The sequence below is a fragment of the Fusarium venenatum genome (genome assembly GCF_020744135.1).
Source record: "Fusarium venenatum strain MPI-CAGE-CH-0201 chromosome Unknown EDB82scaffold_4, whole genome shotgun sequence".
Lineage (NCBI taxonomy): Eukaryota > Fungi > Ascomycota > Sordariomycetes > Hypocreales > Nectriaceae > Fusarium > Fusarium venenatum.
In genome coordinates this window covers 1,202,969-1,220,993 of record NW_027072132.1, presented here as the reverse complement: position 1 = coordinate 1,220,993, position 18,025 = coordinate 1,202,969, and the positions used below count along the sequence as shown (strand labels likewise).

Here is an 18,025-nt window from a genome sequence, read left to right as displayed (position 1 = left end):
TGAAGTTGTGGCAAGGGTACCAATTGGCCGCCAGAAGCACTAAAGACGAAATTAGTAGGTCAGCTTATGCTACTTAGACCACACCTCTTAGGCTATTTATTTTTGTACTCTAAGTTTTTCAAAGGCTACCTAACTTTTCTGCTATCCACTAGAAGGGTCTTTTCCATCCCCCACTTTACTCTATCATCTTGTAATTGAAGTGCTTCTGAGTATCATAAGAAATCTTTGACAGAGACATTCTCTAGATCATTACGAGTTGTTGATTGCTTACTCTTTATTTATTACCATTTTACCTATCTATCTAGATCATCCTGCTCTCACACATAAAAATACATCGGAAATAAACTATCCATGTTTACCCACTGTATCTGTGACAGTCCGGTACCGAGCTGAGTTCCCCACTTCACGACTAGGTTCTATAGTCTAGCCATGACGCTCAACGCCTCTTTAGCTCTTTAGCATCTGAATTTTTGTCTTGAATAACTCACGAGGACTCAAAATGTTGACTCGTCCTGTGGTCGCAGCATTGAGTTGCCGACAGTGTCAATCTGCTATTGTACGCGCTGTTGTGTCGCGTCCAGCTACAAGTCCTTTTCGCAGTTTTCCCCAAACATCACGATTACTTCCTAGAACGACAAGGTTTTATTCAGATGTCAAGACTACCGATCCGATAGGCGAGAAGAGCGCTTCAATTTCGCCCGCGACCGACATTTCAAATGATTCCATCGATATATCTGCCGAAGCCGATCAATCTGGCGACGTTCCTTGGTTCCTCGAAGTTGAACCCCCGCGACATCCCCAAAACCAACATGCAGTCGAGCTACCAAAGGTTCCGGAAGACGCCCCGGAGGTCATCGAGCCAATGATCAAATACATATTCGAGGACATGGGCCTGGACGATATTTCTCTTCTCGACTTGCGCGAAATTGATCCTCCGGCTGCTCTTGGCCCGAACCTGATTATGCTATTTGCGACAACTCGAAGTGAACGACATCTTCACATTTCCTCCGGTCGTTTCGTGCGATGGCTTCGAAAGAATCACAACATTTCCGCGCGAGCTGATGGGCTGATTGGACCTGGAGAACTCCGGACAAAACTACGAAGACTTCGAAAGAAGGCGAAACTTATGGGAACCAATACTGCCATTATTCCCGGTGGCGACAACGGCATCTCCACTGGATGGGTCTGCGTCAACTTTTCTTTCAATGATGGCCAGATTGATGAAGCGGCCAAGGTCGATGATAGTGGTCGCTTCTCTGGTTTCGGTGCGCCCCAGACTGGTACCACGGTGGTGGTTCAGTGTATGACAGAATCTCGAAGAGCAGAGCTTGATTTGGAAACTCTTTGGAAGGGTATCTTGAAAAAGAATTTGAAACAAAACAAGCAAGCTCGTGGGGAAAGGGTAGACAATCCGGAAGAGATCGAGCGACTTCTTGCCTCCAAGATTCAACTGCCCAAATCAGGATCTGCTCTACAATGGCAGGCTATGCAGAACGCCTCTCAACGGCGTGCTTACACCACCAGCGCGCGACGACTATCGCCAAATCTTGTGTCAAGAGAATATTCACAGGCGCCACCTGGTTCAGACGGTGATCTTGCTGTTTCTCAACGTGATAACAGTTCTGACCTACAAACGGATGATACACAGACCCTCAGCCAAGTCCAAAAGTGGTTTCAGGATATACAACTTGCTGGGTTACCCCTCACACAAGATATGTTACGCCAGTTTGTCGTGGGAGCACTGACAGCGCCCACATCTGAACCTGCTGCGAAAAGTCGACTCTCCTTGGTCGACCAGATGCTCTGGACAGCTGAGGAGAGGGGAATGACGATCTGGGACTCTTCAATGTTTGCGTCACTTATCCAAGGGTTCTTAGTATCACCATCTTACGGGCAGCGGGAGCTCGAGAAAGCACAAGAGAATATTGAAGGCATGATGGACCGATCGGATTGTTTATTCACCGCAGCCGAAACTCGTCGTTTGATGGCACATTATGCAGAACGAGAAGAATGGCCCCGTTTCTGGGACATCTTTCGCAAACCACACTTGCACAAACAACCCAGGGCACCAGAAGTTTATGCATGTGTCTTTCAAGTTCTGGCAGATACCAAGAACCAAATCATGTGTATCGAGAATTTGCGCTGGATCTATCCCGAGATGCTCAACGAAACCGAACCCATCCCCATGTTAGGCACGGTCTATGTTACACTCAAAAACTGCCTCAAAATCTGCGACCCGGCGGCTGCATATCTTTTAAAGCACGGCTTCGAACATCTTCAAAGAACCGACTATCTTGGGGAGGATATAAGGGTCAACAGGTTCGAAGAGGTAAGATTGAAGAACAGAGAATACCTCAACATACTGAGAGAGGTGGAACAACTTCATGCCGCACATAGCGGACGATAGAGCAATCTATCAAGGCACACCATTGAAGCAACGGCAATGGCAATATATGTAAAAATATTCAATGTACAAAAGGTTTTGTCGCCTTAACAACCACTTATCGCATCCCAATCTGAACAATATTTATATCTTGGACGTCGAGTCTCGTAGTCAACTCTTCTTAAGAGCCTCCCTCAACAGCGGCGCAACCTGTTTCCTGCTCGACGCGAGGTCATGCTGCCTCCATGCAAATCTACTATGTCCATGCTCATCCAACTCTCCATCCTTCCACACCTCAAGCTTCAGCTTCTCGCCTGAGTCAGCCACGAATCTATCCACCGCCTCACGGCCTTGATCGCTGATACCCCACACAAGTAGATGTCGCTGAAACTCGCCATCGGGATGCGACGTTGTCATTATACTCGCCACATCGAGGTTGCGCTCTTTGACCCACTCCTCAAAGGCATCGAGCAAAGGCTCAGAGTTGCCGGCTTTTTTGACAAGATAGTCAAAGTTTTGCACAACGCAGCTAATTCCAAGCTTCAGCCCTGAGCCATTCCACTCTTTGTAGTCCTTTCGAAAGACATCGCGCAAGCTCAACTCGGAAATGTCCTCTTTCACAGCGGAGATTTCGTCAAAGTAGGCTGTACGGTCAAAGGTCATGCGTTCCTCCAGAAATTCTACAGCTTTGGTATCCTGCTCGCGAACCTTGGCTTCGGCTGTCATGTTGATAGTATCAGACATGATAGGTCCTATAGCCAGTCTAACGAGTTTCTCATTCTCGGTAGCCGCGTCGCTATCCTCAGCATCCTTGGTCGAGAGTTCTTGCCAGATTTCGCGCGTCTCGTCCACAACCAAGCTCATGCAGCTTCCACAAGTCTCGATGACTCTTGGACTGGCATCTTTTCTCACAACATCCTCATCGGCGTGGTGATCGACGCAGCCAGTGACTTGTTCCGAGTATTTGGTGAGTGGACCTGTGAGTGAATTATGATCAACCAGCAACCAGCGCGTCTCTTCGGGTTTCAAGTCCGGCAGCTCAGATAAAGTCAAGAGATCTTTCAGGGTCAGTCCAGCATGTTTAAGAACAGCCGACATTTCAGTGCGAAGAGCCAGATCCTCGCGGGGCAGGTTTGAGAGGGGGATGTGTAGGGTATGCGGAGGAGCATGGCTGCGAAGATAGGCATAAACCACAGCTGAGCAAAGAGAATCAAGATCTATTATGTTAGCAAGATTCATATAGATATTCGGTCAACTCACCTGCAGACTCGTTTCCCACGACAAAAGTGAGAGGTCCCTTTCGTTGTGCAGCGGGAGCTGTCAAAGCAGCCTTTGCTTTGACCAAAAAGCCGCCCAAAGACAATCTGGTAGACATATTGAACAGTTCTATATATAGCAGCAAACAAAAATGAAGAAGCAAAAAACCGACCAGAAGAAAACAAACTCACAACAAGAGTCCTTGCATTTATTTATGTAGATAGAAAGTTAAAGTTTGTTGCTCTAACTCTACCGATTTTTAGACGTCACTTTTTTGCAGGGGGGAAATGCATGTCAGCCACAAAAAACTGTCACTTGATTGCTAAAGAAGTGCCCCATCTTTTCTACAATTGGAGGATAATGATAATGAGGTGATGTTGGTTGGGGATTTGAGCCTTGCTGACCGGAAGTAATAATGCACAGGATATATGATATTTAAAAGGCTTTTGTCTTAGTTTGTTAGTAATGATGTGCTGTTGCATCGCATTAAAAGTGGCTGATATGCAGATGCAAGTGATATGCATGTTGAATGAATACTTCAGAACTTAGTAGAGACTTTCTATGAGAATTAGAAAAGTCGGTCACTCAAAGTGTAAGAGATAAGATTAGTGAGCCATTTTACGCTATTTAAATTATTATTCTTACTTATACTATAAAGCTTAGAGATCATTCTTTTCTGCTGACTCTATTAGCAGGATCTTCCATCTTTAGGTACTTGGCGCGGTAGTCTTTGCACTGAGACACAACTTGCTTGTATCAACGCATCGAGGCACTCGAATACTGGCAGCATGAGCTTCAGCGAGAAAATGAGGCAGAAAACAACAAGCACAAGCTCAATAAGAATGAAGACAGCCTAAAAGCACTTGCTTAACGAGTGATCAGTGTATGGCCTTTGTGCCACTGGTCCGAAAAACATCTACCCTATGCCTCGTCCTCAGCATCGTCTTGTAAGTGACAACTGCTAGGCATATGTATCTTATCACAGTGGCTCGTCGTCAACCTCATGTCCACTTGGATCATAACATATATCCAGGGAGCCAGATATGACATGGATCGCGAAGGACGGGACGTTCTGGCCGCTGGATCTCCTACCAGCTGCACTCGTGCAAACATCCCGGTCGACGGATACAATGCAGACGTCTTCTTCAAAGGGTACGATCGAGCAACCAGTTATAAAAATAAACAGCATAAGAAGTCTCGTCCAAATAGCATAACTTTATCTACTAACTTCGTCCCTTTGCTCCTGCCAATTTGTCCAATATCGTACAGTTCTTAGAGACCAAGACCTCCAATCTTACCGCCTTCTTGATCAAGTCGTATTATGACATATTTGTAATTCTGCCGCCTCGTGCCCCTCATCCCCGCTACCGGTCCCGCCATTACACGGGCAGGATGACAAGAAAAAGGGTCCTCCTCAGATCGGAGGCTTGCATCATTGGGTGCTGGCCCGACCTTTTTTATTTCCATTTTCGCAAAGAGGCATATTCTACTTATTCCTGATTCTTTAATTTTTTTTTTCATTTTCCTCGCAAACAACCTCCACGTACTTGAAGTTACACAACTTGCCCAAAATGCCTCTTCGTCTTGCCATCCTCGAAGCCGACACGCCTCAGCCGCAAACTCGCGATCGCTACGGCGGCTACACAGGCGTCTTTACCGCACTCCTCGAAGCAGCGGCCAAGCCTCAGAAGCTCACCGACCTCGTCACCATCAAGGGCTACGACGTCGTCAATGAGCTGCACTCGTACCCCGCGCTCGACGACATCGATGCGATCCTCATCACTGGCTCCCGACACACGGCATTCGACAACGACCCTTGGATCTTGAAGTTGGTCGAGTACACAAAAAAGGCCATTGCTTCGAATCGAGTGCGCGTCGTAGGCGTCTGCTTCGGTCATCAGATTGTTGGTCGGGCTGAGGGCGCCAAGTGCGGCAGAAGCAACAACGGGTGGGAAGTTGCTGTCACAGAAGTTGACCTGACAGCCAAGGGTAAAGAAGTATTTGGGTTGGACAAGATGGTAAGTTTTGGGTTTTGGGCCGTTACTCGTACGACCACGGCTAACTTTGTTTCACAGCGCATCCACCAGATGCATCGCGATATCGTCGACGCATTCCCCAAGGATTCTATTGCTCTGGGTTCCAACGAGATTTGCGAAGTTCAAGGATTCTACTCGCCCGGAAAGTACATCACAGTACAAGGACACCCCGAGTTCAATGAGGAGATTATTTCTGAAATTCTCTTCAACCGTCACACCGTTGGCATTTTCACGGACGAAGTATACAACGATGCTATGAAGCGTGCGCCTCTACCTCATGATGGAGTTGCCATCGCCAAGGCTTTCCTCAAGTTCTGGCGAGAGGGATAAGGAATGCCAAAGGAACTTCAAGTGTATGATTTAGTAAAGAGGAGGAGCGTTCGAATTACATAGAACGATGTACACGATGCACGAATCTGTCTTGGTAGACTAATGAGAGAAACGACTTAAGACCTTTTTGAGATGGAATACCCTCAATCGAACGCCTGTACGTTTGATCTAGTGTATTTGGTATAAATAACCTTTTATAATAACGCCTACCAATGCATAACGCCTGCCGTAGATAAAATCACCAGGACCATCGTTGTAACCCGGGGTATCATCCTCTATGCCTTTTGTAACGCCATATGCCACAACCCTCGTATCAATCATCTCTATCCCACCAGTCGGGAGCTGACCTAGTTGCCCTACGATCTTGGCCAGCTTGACGTTCCATCTCCCACTCGGCTTGTTCTTGTTCTCGCCTTTGCTTGGCGAATTGCGAGTCGAGTGTCATTTCCTCCCTCGTGCGTCCTACTCTCGCTCCCACAGCGGGCGCTTCCTGACTTTTCTTCCAAAACTGTAGATTGCAACGCTTGAAAATTTGGCTGTACCCTTGACTATGTTTCCAAGGCTTTTCCTTTAGGCAAAAGACCAAAGAATCGGCCAAGCCATGGAAACAAAGAAAGACGATGCTGGCTAGTCTCATGCCATAAGGTGCCCCTTTACCATATCCTGTAAGTTGGACAATAAATGGTAGGATCCAGATGACAACATAAACTATAGGATATATAAAAAGTAACCGGAGTTGTCGCAAAATCTTCTCGCGTGTCTTGACAGTGCCGGGTGCGTTGATGTCACTCTGGGTTAGAACAAGGTCGTTCTCTGCGCTCTGCGGACGCATCGTTTTGTGGTTAAGTATGGTAAATAGGTTGGGGATAGATGGCGGAGATCCAACAGTAGAAAGATATGAAGACTTTCGCGTCACTAATGACGGTCTTGTTACTGGTGGTTGATTTTGATGCTCAGGTTTCGTGTAAATGGCTGTAGGTGTAATCACATCATCAGAATCCCATCGTGTAGTTCCCGTAGAATTTTGAGAATCGACTTCTGCTTGCTCTGATTGAGAGGCCAAATCAGTGCCGTGGTTAGCCATCCACATCTGCGCTGATCCCCGACGAGCCAGTCGCGCCGAGTGAAGCTTGGAATGTGTGCTTGCAGGCATGTCCAGATGAAACGAGTTGAGTGTAGATAGAGAGGGCCTGGCAGGGTCTTCGGCAATGGTGAGTGAATTCCGTTGTGAAGTGTTGGATGATGGGATCAGCCCGTGATATTTAATTGTTGGCGTCGGAGGAGCAGCTGCTACTGGGTGTTGCATTGGTTCCAGGCTATCAAAGCCGGACATTTTAGAGAGTGTGTTTCTTGAACTGTCGTTTCCCGCACCAAACTGACTCATCAGTACCCGAACGTAAACGTATACACCTATACATAGACAAAGGATGATTGCAAAGGCGAGGTAACGAGGAATCCAAGAAAGGGCAAGTCGTTTCCACATGGGGTTGAATGGGAGATAACAGAATTGACCTGTGTTGACGTAGCCAGGACCTTCAATAAAGGCCAGTGAAGCCATCACGACAGGGAGGATGGCGGCGACAGCGTAGGCAGCCTTTCGGTATGGGTACAGGCCCTGCTCCCCACGAAAGATGAATAATGCAGTATGAACAGAGATAAGAGCGACAGAAACATCGGATGCCTCTATACTTAGGGCAAGAAAAAAACCGCTGACCTGGCAAAATGTTTCGCGTGTTTCGATTTTGCCGGCAACGAGTTCGACGGCTGGAAACAGAAGTAACCAGAAGGATTTAAACATGTCGCTGTAAATGAGCAGCATAATAAGGCTTCAAATGTTAGAAACAGACGGCCAATTGTTTGGTAGTACTCACTCATGTCGAAAACTTCTTCTCATACGAAAGAACCAGAAAGAAGTAACTATTGTTGCGAGGATACTGGCGGATGCAACAACAAGTGTCGCAACATGTATCGCATATGTTTGATCTGGAGTAAGCTGAGCCATGGTGAAATGTTTTACTCGTCGTGGCTCGAGAGCCTGCAATGAGGTTGTCCATGGTGAAGTTGAAAAGCCTGGGGCTTCGCCTTGAAGCCAGGGAGGCATGGGCATGGTGGAGATGATGATGATATGTATGTGGGTGGATATTAAGACGGTCGGTCCGTTATTCGCGGGTTAGGTACGTAATACTTGGGATGGAAGTGATGCTGGTCACTAGCGTTGTAGACCTGTCGATATCTTGGCGTCGGAATTATATTATAGTCATATACAAGGGCGACTGATGTGACTGGTCCAACATTGCGAAATTTAATTCGAGGTTGAAACCTGGAAACCAACATCCTGCTGGGAACAGGGATGAATCGAGGGACCAGGTCTATAAGTCTTGAATGTCCTCAGAACCAGATATATTAACCGAAACTTTAAGGACCCCGAAGCGAAGAGAATGACGGAGGATAAGATTTGTTAGCTTTGTCCGCTTTAGATGACAGGTTGAATCCTTTATCTGGTGTCAGCCTCTACGAATTTGACTTTGATCTTCGTTCCTGCTGTTTCTTAGGAAAACAAATTCCGCCCACTTTGGTTGGAAGGAAGGAGCAACACAGATATGTCCGGAGACGGAAAGGTGAAACTTTAGGAAGGTCAAGCGCATCGAGTAAACGGCAAGACCCAGCTTGTACTTGCTTTTGAACATCGTAAAGCTTCCACTAACAACAAACAACAAACAAATTCGATCCTTAATACAGAGTACATCCGGGCGCTTTCTTTTAACAAGGTCTCGACTCGAAACAAACTTACTTATGAATATCAACCTATCCAATATCCCGGCTCCCAAGAGAGAAACGGGAGAAATCAGAGACACGGGATGTCAACAGAGACAGTGACTGGACAATGACGATTTCTCACCCATTCCACTCCAATAAGAACCATTTCACCGACATATTGAGCGGAGGAAACAAGAAGTGAACAGAAACGTGACCGATGATATTTTGTCCACACCGCAACAATTTATCTCCAAAACCAGCCAAGTGACAACCCAACTCAAACGCCCTGGGCTTTCCACCCATAAGGGTAAAACCAGGGCATACACTGCACACACTCAGGGCGAATCGAAACCATTGAATCTTTCCGCGTGCCACGTCCGTCGAGGCGCCGTCCCAAGCCTACTTTAGCTACTCCCATTTCACAACCTCATTGGCCGAGACACGACAATTTTCCGTCGCAAGCGAGACACACCCCTTTGCGGCCAATTGAAAGAGGTACAATCTACACCGTCTACCGAATCGCAGGAAACAGAGGGGCGGGTGTCGGCATTCAAATTGACCCAACAAATCTCGACGAGTATGCATGTCACTATGGATTTGCAGTGGCAGCGGGATGGTTAAGCAAGTCAAAGTCTGTTTTGGTTCCTGGATTCTCTCTCATTTGAAGGTTAACGAAAAGATGGATTACAGTAAATCGCTACAGCGTGGGCAATTGTTGCGATAGGCCGTCCAACACCCTTGGCCTCAGCTCAGCTCGTCCACATCCCCGATTCTATTCATCGCCTAGATCGCCAATCGTGTATCCGCATTTCCCTAGCGATCGCTGCAGGGTTCTTGACCATTGTCCTCACCAACGAAACCCCGGCCGGATATGCTGGCTGGTCTTGGCATGTTTGTAGCAAACAAACACCATCTTTGCTCTCTTCCGCATATTTGACTCTTGTTCCTGCCTATGACCGGAGACGAACTTGCAAACGACCAACCAACAGATATTTCTTTGCCTTCCGATTACCTATGCCAAGAACTGAGTCGCGAGTTCCTGAATGTCCAAGACATGATTCAAGATTATCGACTCCACCACCAAAGCTCTATTTGGAGCCAACAAAATCTGAGAAAACCCTTTCTCGACCATCACGGTCCCAGAAGGACCGAACTACCGTTTGCCACGAGGCTGGCTCTAGAAACATGACGCCGTCCCTTTTACTATAGCCTTTCTCCATTTTTACAACACTAAAATCCACATCGCTTGCATTGCGGCTCTTATGAACGGAGAAGCCGGTCCTTGCGAGTCGGTACCTTTGAACGGGTCTCTCAAATTATCATCACCGAGAAACGAAAATGGAGAACCCCTCCAAGATCCTATGCTCTGGATTTCACTTGGATGAACCCGTATCCATTTCTGACCCCAATCTTCCAGACGGGGTATTCATTGACCGACGCTACGCAGTGCATTCCAGTCACGTCTTGGCTTTTGACCCAACTCGGCAGGGTCCTACGAACGATTGTTGTCATTCCGAGGAGTTTGATGTGCTAGCGCGTAATAGAAAAGTTGGTTTTTGGAGTGTAAAATGAGTGGCCTGATCTAAGTGAGCTAGACTGATAATTCTGTCTTATGCTTCCAGCCGAAAGCCTCACTACCACGAGAATCAAGCATTTCTGCCAACGTCGCAGAGGTAACTACTCCACAGAGTTTGCTGATCAGTTTGTGATTAGTATCGTCGTGATGTTTGAATGGAGCAGAAAAGTTCCGTTCCGAGGCTTCCATGACGGCACCATTGACCGCATTATGTCTGGCTACTGTTGCGTCAAGTGTTGTCGATCCCGAGATCTGCGAGGCTATGACAGCTGATTATGATAACAGTTGGTAGAAAGGAACGCAATATTAGATCCAAAACAAACCTCACACGATCTCAATCAAAAATCCCGACAATCTCTATACTTTACTTCTTTGGGTTGAGCCGCCGGTATGTGTCCTTGTGGAACCGCGAGCAGAATGCGGACTTTTGGTCAGAATATTGGCCTGATCAGTTGAACGCTTGTGCACGTGCGCAAGCAGTCACTTGCGAGTCTAGATTCCGACCACGTTCGAGAACAAGAACTAGCACTTCCTCTCATAAAATGTCGGGCCTTTGTCGGCATATCGCTCTCCGACAAGCCTGGTTGAAGAACCTCTTTGCTACAGATACAGTGCCAAGAGGGATGATTATGCCAGAACTTGAACCAACAAATCTATTGTTTCTCATATGGGGTTTGGTCTTTCGGAGATTAACGCTATTGTTGGTGGATTCACTTCCACTATCCCCGGTCCAGGAATTCGGGAGGATGTTGTCTTAATAACCGGGGTTTCGGGTCAATACATACAATGGACCAACAGAGACAAGTTTAGTGATGGTTGTGTGATGGCTCATTACTGTCGTCTTTTTGAATGTGAGTTGAGCGAAATTGGTCTTCTGTGGAGGCCAAGTTTGTTGTCGCTATGCCATTGTTGGGCATCAGTCAATTCTTATGCTTCGATCACTCGTCGCATTCTCGAACAATATAAGATCAGTGATATGATTTTTCGTATCACGTATCCATTTATCTCATGAAATAGACACCTAAATGAAGATCCAAGATAACTCCAAACAATCCCCTCTAATACAAGCAGCAACTCCAGACCCGTCTAAATACTCCTTCCAAGTGTCTTTCGTCAAGCAAAAAATGAGAAAAATAAGAGAACAAACCTCATCAACAGCCTCTTGGATTATTCTTTTCATGAGCACCCATAATCGTGATTACCCTCCAAATTATGCTGAACTTGATTCTTCTTGAAAGGGGTCCGCTCAGGCATTGATCGGGACTGGGTTGACTGTGTCACTTCCTCGTATAGTCGAACTTAGCACCTGAGTCTGGAAGTCTCACACCCCCGCTAGAACCAGTACCAATCTTGGAAGTGTCGCTGCTTCTATCAGACGCGTAACCGTTCGTTACTCTCATCTGCCCGATTGTATAAGACACGGAATCGTATGGAGACCCAGTGTCGTTCTGAATATTGGGGTTGGCTGAAGGTGAAGGCGCTGTTATAACAGGATAAACAGGAACAGGACTTCCTTCCAGTTCAAAACTGGGGCGAGAATCGGGATTTCTGTTTCGAGTGACACCTGGGAGTCCTGAGGGCACCGGGAACGCTGGCAGCGCATCATCGTTCCTGGGTGATGGACTCCTGGATGGTATGGCGGGAGATGGGGGTTGAAGGTATCCGTTTTGTTGAACTGCTTCAGGCTTCTTCTGCCCCCAACCCGGAATGTATGGATGGTTGAACCTGTTAAATGTGTCGGGTTGAGACTTTTGCTGTACTTGGCAATGCTTGCTTTGATCCGGAGTCTGAGTTGCCTTGCTTCGAACTCCCTGTCCCTGTTGTATCAGCGGCAGCCGTCCATCTTTGAGCGTGTCCGACTTTTCATCATCGTCTTTCTCTCTGGTTTTGCGACTTTGGTGTTTACAAACCTTCCATATAGCTGCGATGACAAGGAATACAACTGTGACCACGATCCCTGCTAAGCCGCCCTTGCTCACACAAATATCGTTATTGGAATGATCATGGCTCTCGTGACTAGGAGCTGCTGATTCTACCGAAGAAGTATCCGCTTCGGAAGTCGGGTTCAGGGTGTATGAAGTCAAGAAGCTTGAAACGGCAGCAGTTGTAATCGCTGTAGCTGAACTGATACTCCTACTCATAACGGGATTCCGGCTGGGACTGGGTGTAGGACTAGGCTCCGGAGGATAGTCATAGCCTTGACCAAGAAACACTTCTGCGTTTTTGGAGTTATCGCTCAACCTGGCTGCTCGCAACTCCCGGTTTGGACAACCACCAGAACAAGGATCCACGGCACAACATCCTATGAAAGAAAATGTGGACCAGGAACAACCATGCCAAGCAACATCGACATTGTCGTTGGTGCAAGCTTGAGATGGGATGTAATCCTCATAAGCTTTGTCGAAGCTTGCCGCGTAGAGATGCTGGTCAGGACAGAGGCCCTTTCTGGCTCCGCAGGGGCTGACGCCGCAGCATCCGATGAACCGGTTGGGGTCGTTTTTACAGATGTGAAAGGTACTGTCGTAGGGACATTCAAGGCCTAAGTCTTGGGTGGGGTCGTTGTCGCGCATGATTGAGGTTGAAGTCTTGGTAGTATTGTTTCAGTTGACGGCAAGACTCAGGGCCTCCGAAAGGGTTATCGCGAAAGGAGATGTAGGAGTAACCTGAAATAAGATCGTTGTAGATAATTTATACCGTGTCTCTTGGGCCTTTTCTGAGCTGATGTCTTTGTTCATACAGGCTGCCATATCGCTTTGGGTTGGCCGATTAACATTATACCAATATATGTATGCCATAAGAACCCATTCAAATCGTACATGCACTATTACAAAGGTTGCATTGTCGTATAGTACTATGTTCATGTGGCGTTCCAAAGACCCTTTGTATATCCCTGCAGCAAGACACAGGAGTCTGCCGAACTAGCTCAATACATAGCATAAGTGAAAGGGCATATATAAAGAATGGATCTCCAGATCTGAGAAATGACAAAATAAGAGAAAGCGAATATTTGGCACGCGAAGTCTAAGCTCAGTCACATATATACGCTTTGATGATTGTTGTTCGCATAAGGGACGGGGGACAGGGGGCGAAGACCAAGTCTACAACTGAACCGTGGAAAGAAAGATCTTTCATAAGACCGCTGGCATCAGGCCTTATCTACAAGACTGTTCAACCTGAACTGATGCTCTTTATAAAACCTAGTAGCTTCATATTATGGGCTTTGAACCTTTTCACGACATCTAGATGTCCTGAGTCACTGTCTTATGATGCCCTCTCAGAGACAGTTATTCGCTGTCGGGAAAACTCAACTGATTCACAATCGACCTACAGGGAAAAAGCTATGTATAAGCGAGCGTGAAAAGGGGGGAAAGGGGCCCTCTTCAGTTAAGCTCTGAGACTCGGAAGGTTGAGCTGCGCTGACGACGGCGTCGTCTTCGCCTTCGTTGTTGTTGTTGTTGTGTTTGTTCCTGTTGCTTCTGCTGCTGCTGTCGGTGTTGATTGTATCTAGAAGGCTTTTTACCGGGCCCAAGAGCAGTATTTCTTCTGCATTCTATACAGCCGTGCCCCCCTCCCGCCCCGTGGGTGCCCCAATCTCGCAGCCCGTCGACGCTGGTGCGCTGGTTCTGTATTGAGGTCCAGCAAAGGCTAGTGGTAGAGGAGGGACGTGAACGAATTCGAGTGCTGGTTGGCGAAGCCACTGTCAAGTTATATATAAACATCAACGTAGTGGTCCTTCCATCTGAAGGAGAACTGTACACTGTTCCCATACTCCCAAGGAATTTTCATGGACGATATCCTTGATAAAGTAGAACAATGGCTTCTTGACACCTAGAATGGCCCTTTGCTGCACCGGGAGATGAAGTCTGCTCTGGACAAGGGGCGGGCGGCCACTCATCATCAGCCCTTGCCACCATCATGTTGGATCCGTGGAGGAGAGCCCTGTTGGGATGTAAAAAAAGGATGTCGAATTCTTCATTTCGCCCCATAGCACAACAAGTAATATCATACATAGCATGGACGTTCCAGAACAACTTTTATTCATTTCATTGAACAGTACCTTCGAAGAACACTATTCTCAAATCTATTATTCGAGACCTTCATACTGCCGCTCGTCCACGACTTTAATGTATAAACTCAAAGATACACAAACTTTGATAAGTATTGAATCGAGTGACTAGACAACTGGAAACTATATCCAATAGAAGCGAAAACTCAATGATGAAGCAATGATGAAGAACACTTGTTCCCCTCTGCCCTTCTTTCCCCTCTCTTTAATCTCTCACAAACACACGAAGCCGGAGACTGGAACAGCATCATATCTCTAACAAACAACCACACAAACAGAACACTCTTCAACAAATCATCCAAGATGGGCAACTGTCTCTGCAGAGCTTCCGAAGAGGAAGAATTGAAACAAACAGTTTTTCCTAATCATGACAAGCCAATGTATGTCTACCAATCCCCAACATTTTTAACAAGCTGCTTACAGTATCTCGTTCGGATGGAAGGGGTTTCGTTCACGCTGCTCCTCATCCAACCCAGGAATCATTTGTCACAGTGATTATGCAGGATGATGAGATTACACCAGTTGACATTGTTGAGCCTGCTGTGCCTACAAAGGCGCATGCCTAGGGGTGGTCTTTTAGGCGGGAGTGATGCTTGAAGGAGAACGGATTGGATGAGGTACGACAGTCGACGTCTACAATCGATGGTGATGCTAACCTTCACCAGGCTAGATGACTTGAAAGGGATTGACTTTGTCCGCGACGTTATACCGGCTCAAATAATGTAGAATAAAATTCTGGGCTTCAATCCACCTAATATTACAACTCTCATATACAAACACTACTCAATGACAATATCCTCTCCTAACCGACGAAGAGGTAATTCCTCCACCAATTTCTCCAACCGTCCGCATCTCCTGACCACATCCTTTGCCTCTTCAGGAAATCCCATCCTCATCCTCCCGACTCTCTCCCACACAACCCGACCTTCTCTTTCCATCCTCTCCACGACGAGAAGCATCACGAGCGCCTCTTCCACGAACCACAGCACAGTCATCTGTTCGCCCCTGGCATGCCTCTCAATGTACTCCCTCATCGATACCGCTCCGCGACTCATCCGCACGTCGACGCTGACACGGTTAAAGATCCATCCGTCGGGGTGGGATCGCGCTTTAACACGATCTAGCACAAAAGGATTGGGCACGTGAATTCCGTAGGGTCGGATATGCAGGTTGGGTGGAGAAGGGGGCATGCCTGTCACCGCTGTCGAAGCGCCAAAGTCATACGCCACGCTTCCATCGCGGTTAACGAGGACAATATTGGGTGAGTATATCCAGCGTATAGAATTGGGGTCGTTGCGTGACACGTGAGTGGCGGTGACGTAGTGATGGTGATTATACTTGCGCTGGATAGCTTTGCTGTCTGGATCGACCACAGTGATGGACGAGTATAGATCAACAGGTCCCTTCCAGCCAGCCCAAGTCCAGCTAGGCATGTGTGAGCGCCGTGTCGCTATAACACCATCTTTGTGATGCCAGAAACATGTCGATAGGGCAAATATGTCGCGTGTGCGCGGGAGTCCTACAACTGCAGGCCCTTGATCCATCTGGGGAGCCCAGAGAGGAACACCCAAAATGTTGAACATTTTCCCATGTCCAATGGTGGTTTCCAGACGTCGCAGGATACCCAGAAAAGCATTCAGCGAATCGTGGTCGTACGTCAAATCTCGTCGCGTGTAATTTCCAATATGCTGATCAGCCTCTCGGAAGATACTCAATGTACTTGGGTCTTCAACCTTGCCGGGAAGCCTCTTCCAGCGCTCCCAGCTCCCGTCGACAAAAGACACACCGTTGAACAGACCAGGTCTCATAAAGTCAAACATGCGCTGCTGCTCCATATCGTGGTAAAGTTCGAGCGGCAGGATGAGCGACTCGGGACAACACATGCCTTCGCATTCCCAGTACATTTGCTGATCTGTAAAAATAAGGCGACGTCGAGCGAGAAGACCTTCTTGGTAAGTCCAGCCTCGCCGGTACCATTTTGAGTCTTTGATGGCTATCCTTGGATCCGGAAGACTTGATACGAGCGTGATGTTGGAGTTGACGAATTCATACTTGGGTTGCGCCGGTCGTGTTCTTGAGCCAACACCAGGTAAACCATAGTCTGCGTCTTCACCGCACGCTGCTACAATGGCCAAAATCGCACCCTCAAAGATCTCGTCCATCCTTGTAATTTGTTGCGTCCGCTCGGCTGGTTGCAGTTGCTCCATACAAAGACGATCAACCCAGAGGTATCTGATGCCAAGATCTTTGGACGCGATGACAGCATCCCACACAACCTTGGGCCAAGTCTCTGTCTGTTTATTTCCCCATACATAACTCAATGCCGCGTATCGCTCCTGAATGGACGCAGTAACAACCTGTGGGGGATTCTTTGCACAGTCGACGAGCTTGAATCCTGGCATTTCTCGAGTAATTGGTCGTCGTCCACATCGTCCTTGGTGGTAGAATTCGCAAAACCGTAGCCATTCCTGTCCAATGCCCATGTCAATCACGTCCTCCAGCTCACGACCCCAAATACCCCGCTTTTGCCATCCGTTATTCTCGGACATGGAGTTTGCTCGCGAATGCCTCCCCTCTGATCTTGCGCTGAGAAGCTCATTCGTAGGCGCTGCATCAGGCAACGTTCTGTAAAGCATACCCGAACCACGAAACCAGTCAGCGCGCACATCCCAGCTCAAAGCGCCATCACCGCTCTTTTTGGGCACGACTCCCAGGAATGCCGGACTCACGCCCTTCATCTTATTTTTGGATGCGTGGCCTTGTTCAAACATGGTGTTGTCGTCAATGAGATAATTTGTGTCTCTACTAGAAAAGCCAGAGAGATATAGGTCTCCTTCACCCTCGCTGGGAATGTGGACTGAGAGGAATAGTTTGCAGAGAGGACATTTTGTGATGAAGCGGTTTTCCTCGAGGTCCTTTAGTCGACCTAGAGAATGCTCCTTGTTTTCGAAAGTGTCTGCAGAAGTAGGATTTAGAGCCCTTGTAAAAAAGTCATCCATAGTATCGAATGTAGAGTCAATGTCGGCAGCCCAACCAGCACAGGCGGTGCATAGATTCGGATCTTGAGGTTGACCTCCTGATCTATCAGAATGAGCAGAAGGACTGCGACTCTTGCGGCCCCAGCTGATGCGGCGTATGAGCGAAGCTCTCCTGGGTTCACGAACATCATCATCCGGAGGGGGATCCACAGTTAGATGTTGCATCATGTTCTTGAGAGGGTTTCGCGACCGACGCCTCTCTACGCCGCCCGGAGAGACGGGCGGCGTAATGGTTGGAGTTCCAGGATCTAGTGTCTCTGGCATTGTGATTGAGATATCAACAAGTCGTTGACCGTTCAAGCTCCGTGATTATCGGGGGATAACCGGTGTCTAACAACCCCCGTTTCGGCTCCTGGAATCCGGTTCTCCACTCTTAAACTTGGCGCGCGCCTGAAATTGATTGATTGATTGATGAGATGGGGCTCTTTTTTTTTTCTTATCCCAGTTCCACCGCTAAAAAAAAGAGGAATAGCGGCCCTGGCAGGGATTCTATTATTAGTGGCGTCAACTTGAATGAATATAGGGGAAATGTTGAGGAAGAAGTTGAAGTTGGAAGGAGTATAAGAGAGGAGAAAGAAAAGG

The 18,025-nt window shown here is 47.6% G+C and overlaps 7 protein-coding genes across 7 annotated transcripts; 3 read left to right on the top strand and 4 right to left on the bottom strand.

Moving 5' to 3' along the window:
- The first annotated feature begins 119 nt into the window (after positions 1-119).
- EDB82DRAFT_291849 (uncharacterized protein) lies at positions 120-2,481 on the top strand. The gene has a single exon (XM_025737195.2). The coding sequence runs from the start codon at positions 500-502 to the stop codon at positions 2,405-2,407; it is 1,908 nt and encodes a 635-aa protein (XP_025592080.1). The 5' UTR covers positions 120-499; the 3' UTR covers positions 2,408-2,481.
- EDB82DRAFT_291846 (uncharacterized protein) lies at positions 2,481-3,846 on the bottom strand. The gene is made up of 2 exons (XM_025737194.2): positions 3,644-3,846; positions 2,481-3,600 (listed from the first exon to the last, which is right to left on the bottom strand). Exons 1-2 carry the CDS (start codon positions 3,756-3,758, stop codon positions 2,555-2,557), a joined length of 1,161 nt encoding a protein of 386 aa, XP_025592079.1. The 5' UTR covers positions 3,759-3,846; the 3' UTR covers positions 2,481-2,554.
- Positions 3,847-4,128: 282 nt separating this feature from the next.
- On the top strand, positions 4,129-4,914 carry EDB82DRAFT_511910 (uncharacterized protein; the record flags this gene model as incomplete). Its single annotated transcript, XM_065608913.1, has 2 exons — positions 4,129-4,587; positions 4,674-4,914. Coding segments are annotated over exons 1-2 (238 nt in total), but the record flags the coding sequence as incomplete, so codon positions are not given.
- A 123-nt stretch (positions 4,915-5,037) lies between these two features.
- Positions 5,038-6,145, top strand: EDB82DRAFT_511908 (class I glutamine amidotransferase-like protein). Its single transcript, XM_025737192.2, has 2 exons — positions 5,038-5,658; positions 5,716-6,145. The coding sequence occupies exons 1-2, from the start codon at positions 5,212-5,214 to the stop codon at positions 6,004-6,006; spliced, it is 738 nt and encodes a 245-aa protein (XP_025592077.1). The 5' UTR covers positions 5,038-5,211; the 3' UTR covers positions 6,007-6,145.
- Positions 6,146-8,230, bottom strand: EDB82DRAFT_511905 (G protein-coupled glucose receptor regulating Gpa2-domain-containing protein). Its single transcript, XM_025737191.2, has 2 exons — positions 7,878-8,230; positions 6,146-7,832 (listed from the first exon to the last, which is right to left on the bottom strand). The coding sequence occupies exons 1-2, from the start codon at positions 8,111-8,113 to the stop codon at positions 6,320-6,322; spliced, it is 1,749 nt and encodes a 582-aa protein (XP_025592076.1). The 5' UTR covers positions 8,114-8,230; the 3' UTR covers positions 6,146-6,319.
- A 3,130-nt stretch (positions 8,231-11,360) lies between these two features.
- On the bottom strand, positions 11,361-12,909 carry EDB82DRAFT_540407 (uncharacterized protein; the record flags this gene model as incomplete). Its single annotated transcript, XM_025737190.2, has 1 exon — positions 11,361-12,909. One exon carries the CDS (start codon positions 12,907-12,909, stop codon positions 11,617-11,619), a length of 1,293 nt encoding a protein of 430 aa, XP_025592075.2. The 3' UTR covers positions 11,361-11,616.
- A 1,790-nt stretch (positions 12,910-14,699) lies between these two features.
- Positions 14,700-17,707, bottom strand: EDB82DRAFT_547981 (heterokaryon incompatibility protein-domain-containing protein; the record flags this gene model as incomplete). Its single annotated transcript, XM_025737188.2, has 4 exons — positions 14,700-14,791; positions 14,896-14,967; positions 15,062-15,071; positions 15,197-17,707. The coding sequence occupies 4 exons, from the start codon at positions 17,705-17,707 to the stop codon at positions 14,700-14,702; spliced, it is 2,685 nt and encodes an 894-aa protein (XP_025592073.2).
- Between the last annotated feature and the right edge of the window lie 318 nt (positions 17,708-18,025).

Excerpts from the sequence above, each read along its gene's own strand:
- EDB82DRAFT_291849 (XM_025737195.2), top strand. The coding sequence starts at position 500 with ATGTTGACTCGTCCTGTGGTCGCAGCATTGAGTTGCCGACAGTGTCAA.
- EDB82DRAFT_291846 (XM_025737194.2), bottom strand. The coding sequence starts at position 3,758 with ATGTCTACCAGATTGTCTTTGGGCGGCTTTTTGGTCAAAGCAAAGGCT. Across the intron at positions 3,601-3,643 it reads CGTGGGAAACGAGTCTGCAG|ATCTTGATTCTCTTTGCTCA; the intron begins GTGAGTTGACCG and ends CTAACATAATAG.
- EDB82DRAFT_511908 (XM_025737192.2), top strand. The coding sequence starts at position 5,212 with ATGCCTCTTCGTCTTGCCATCCTCGAAGCCGACACGCCTCAGCCGCAA. Across the intron at positions 5,659-5,715 it reads TATTTGGGTTGGACAAGATG|CGCATCCACCAGATGCATCG; the intron begins GTAAGTTTTGGG and ends TTTGTTTCACAG.
- EDB82DRAFT_511905 (XM_025737191.2), bottom strand. The coding sequence starts at position 8,113 with ATGCCCATGCCTCCCTGGCTTCAAGGCGAAGCCCCAGGCTTTTCAACT. Across the intron at positions 7,833-7,877 it reads AGAAGAAGTTTTCGACATGA|CCTTATTATGCTGCTCATTT; the intron begins GTGAGTACTACC and ends TAACATTTGAAG.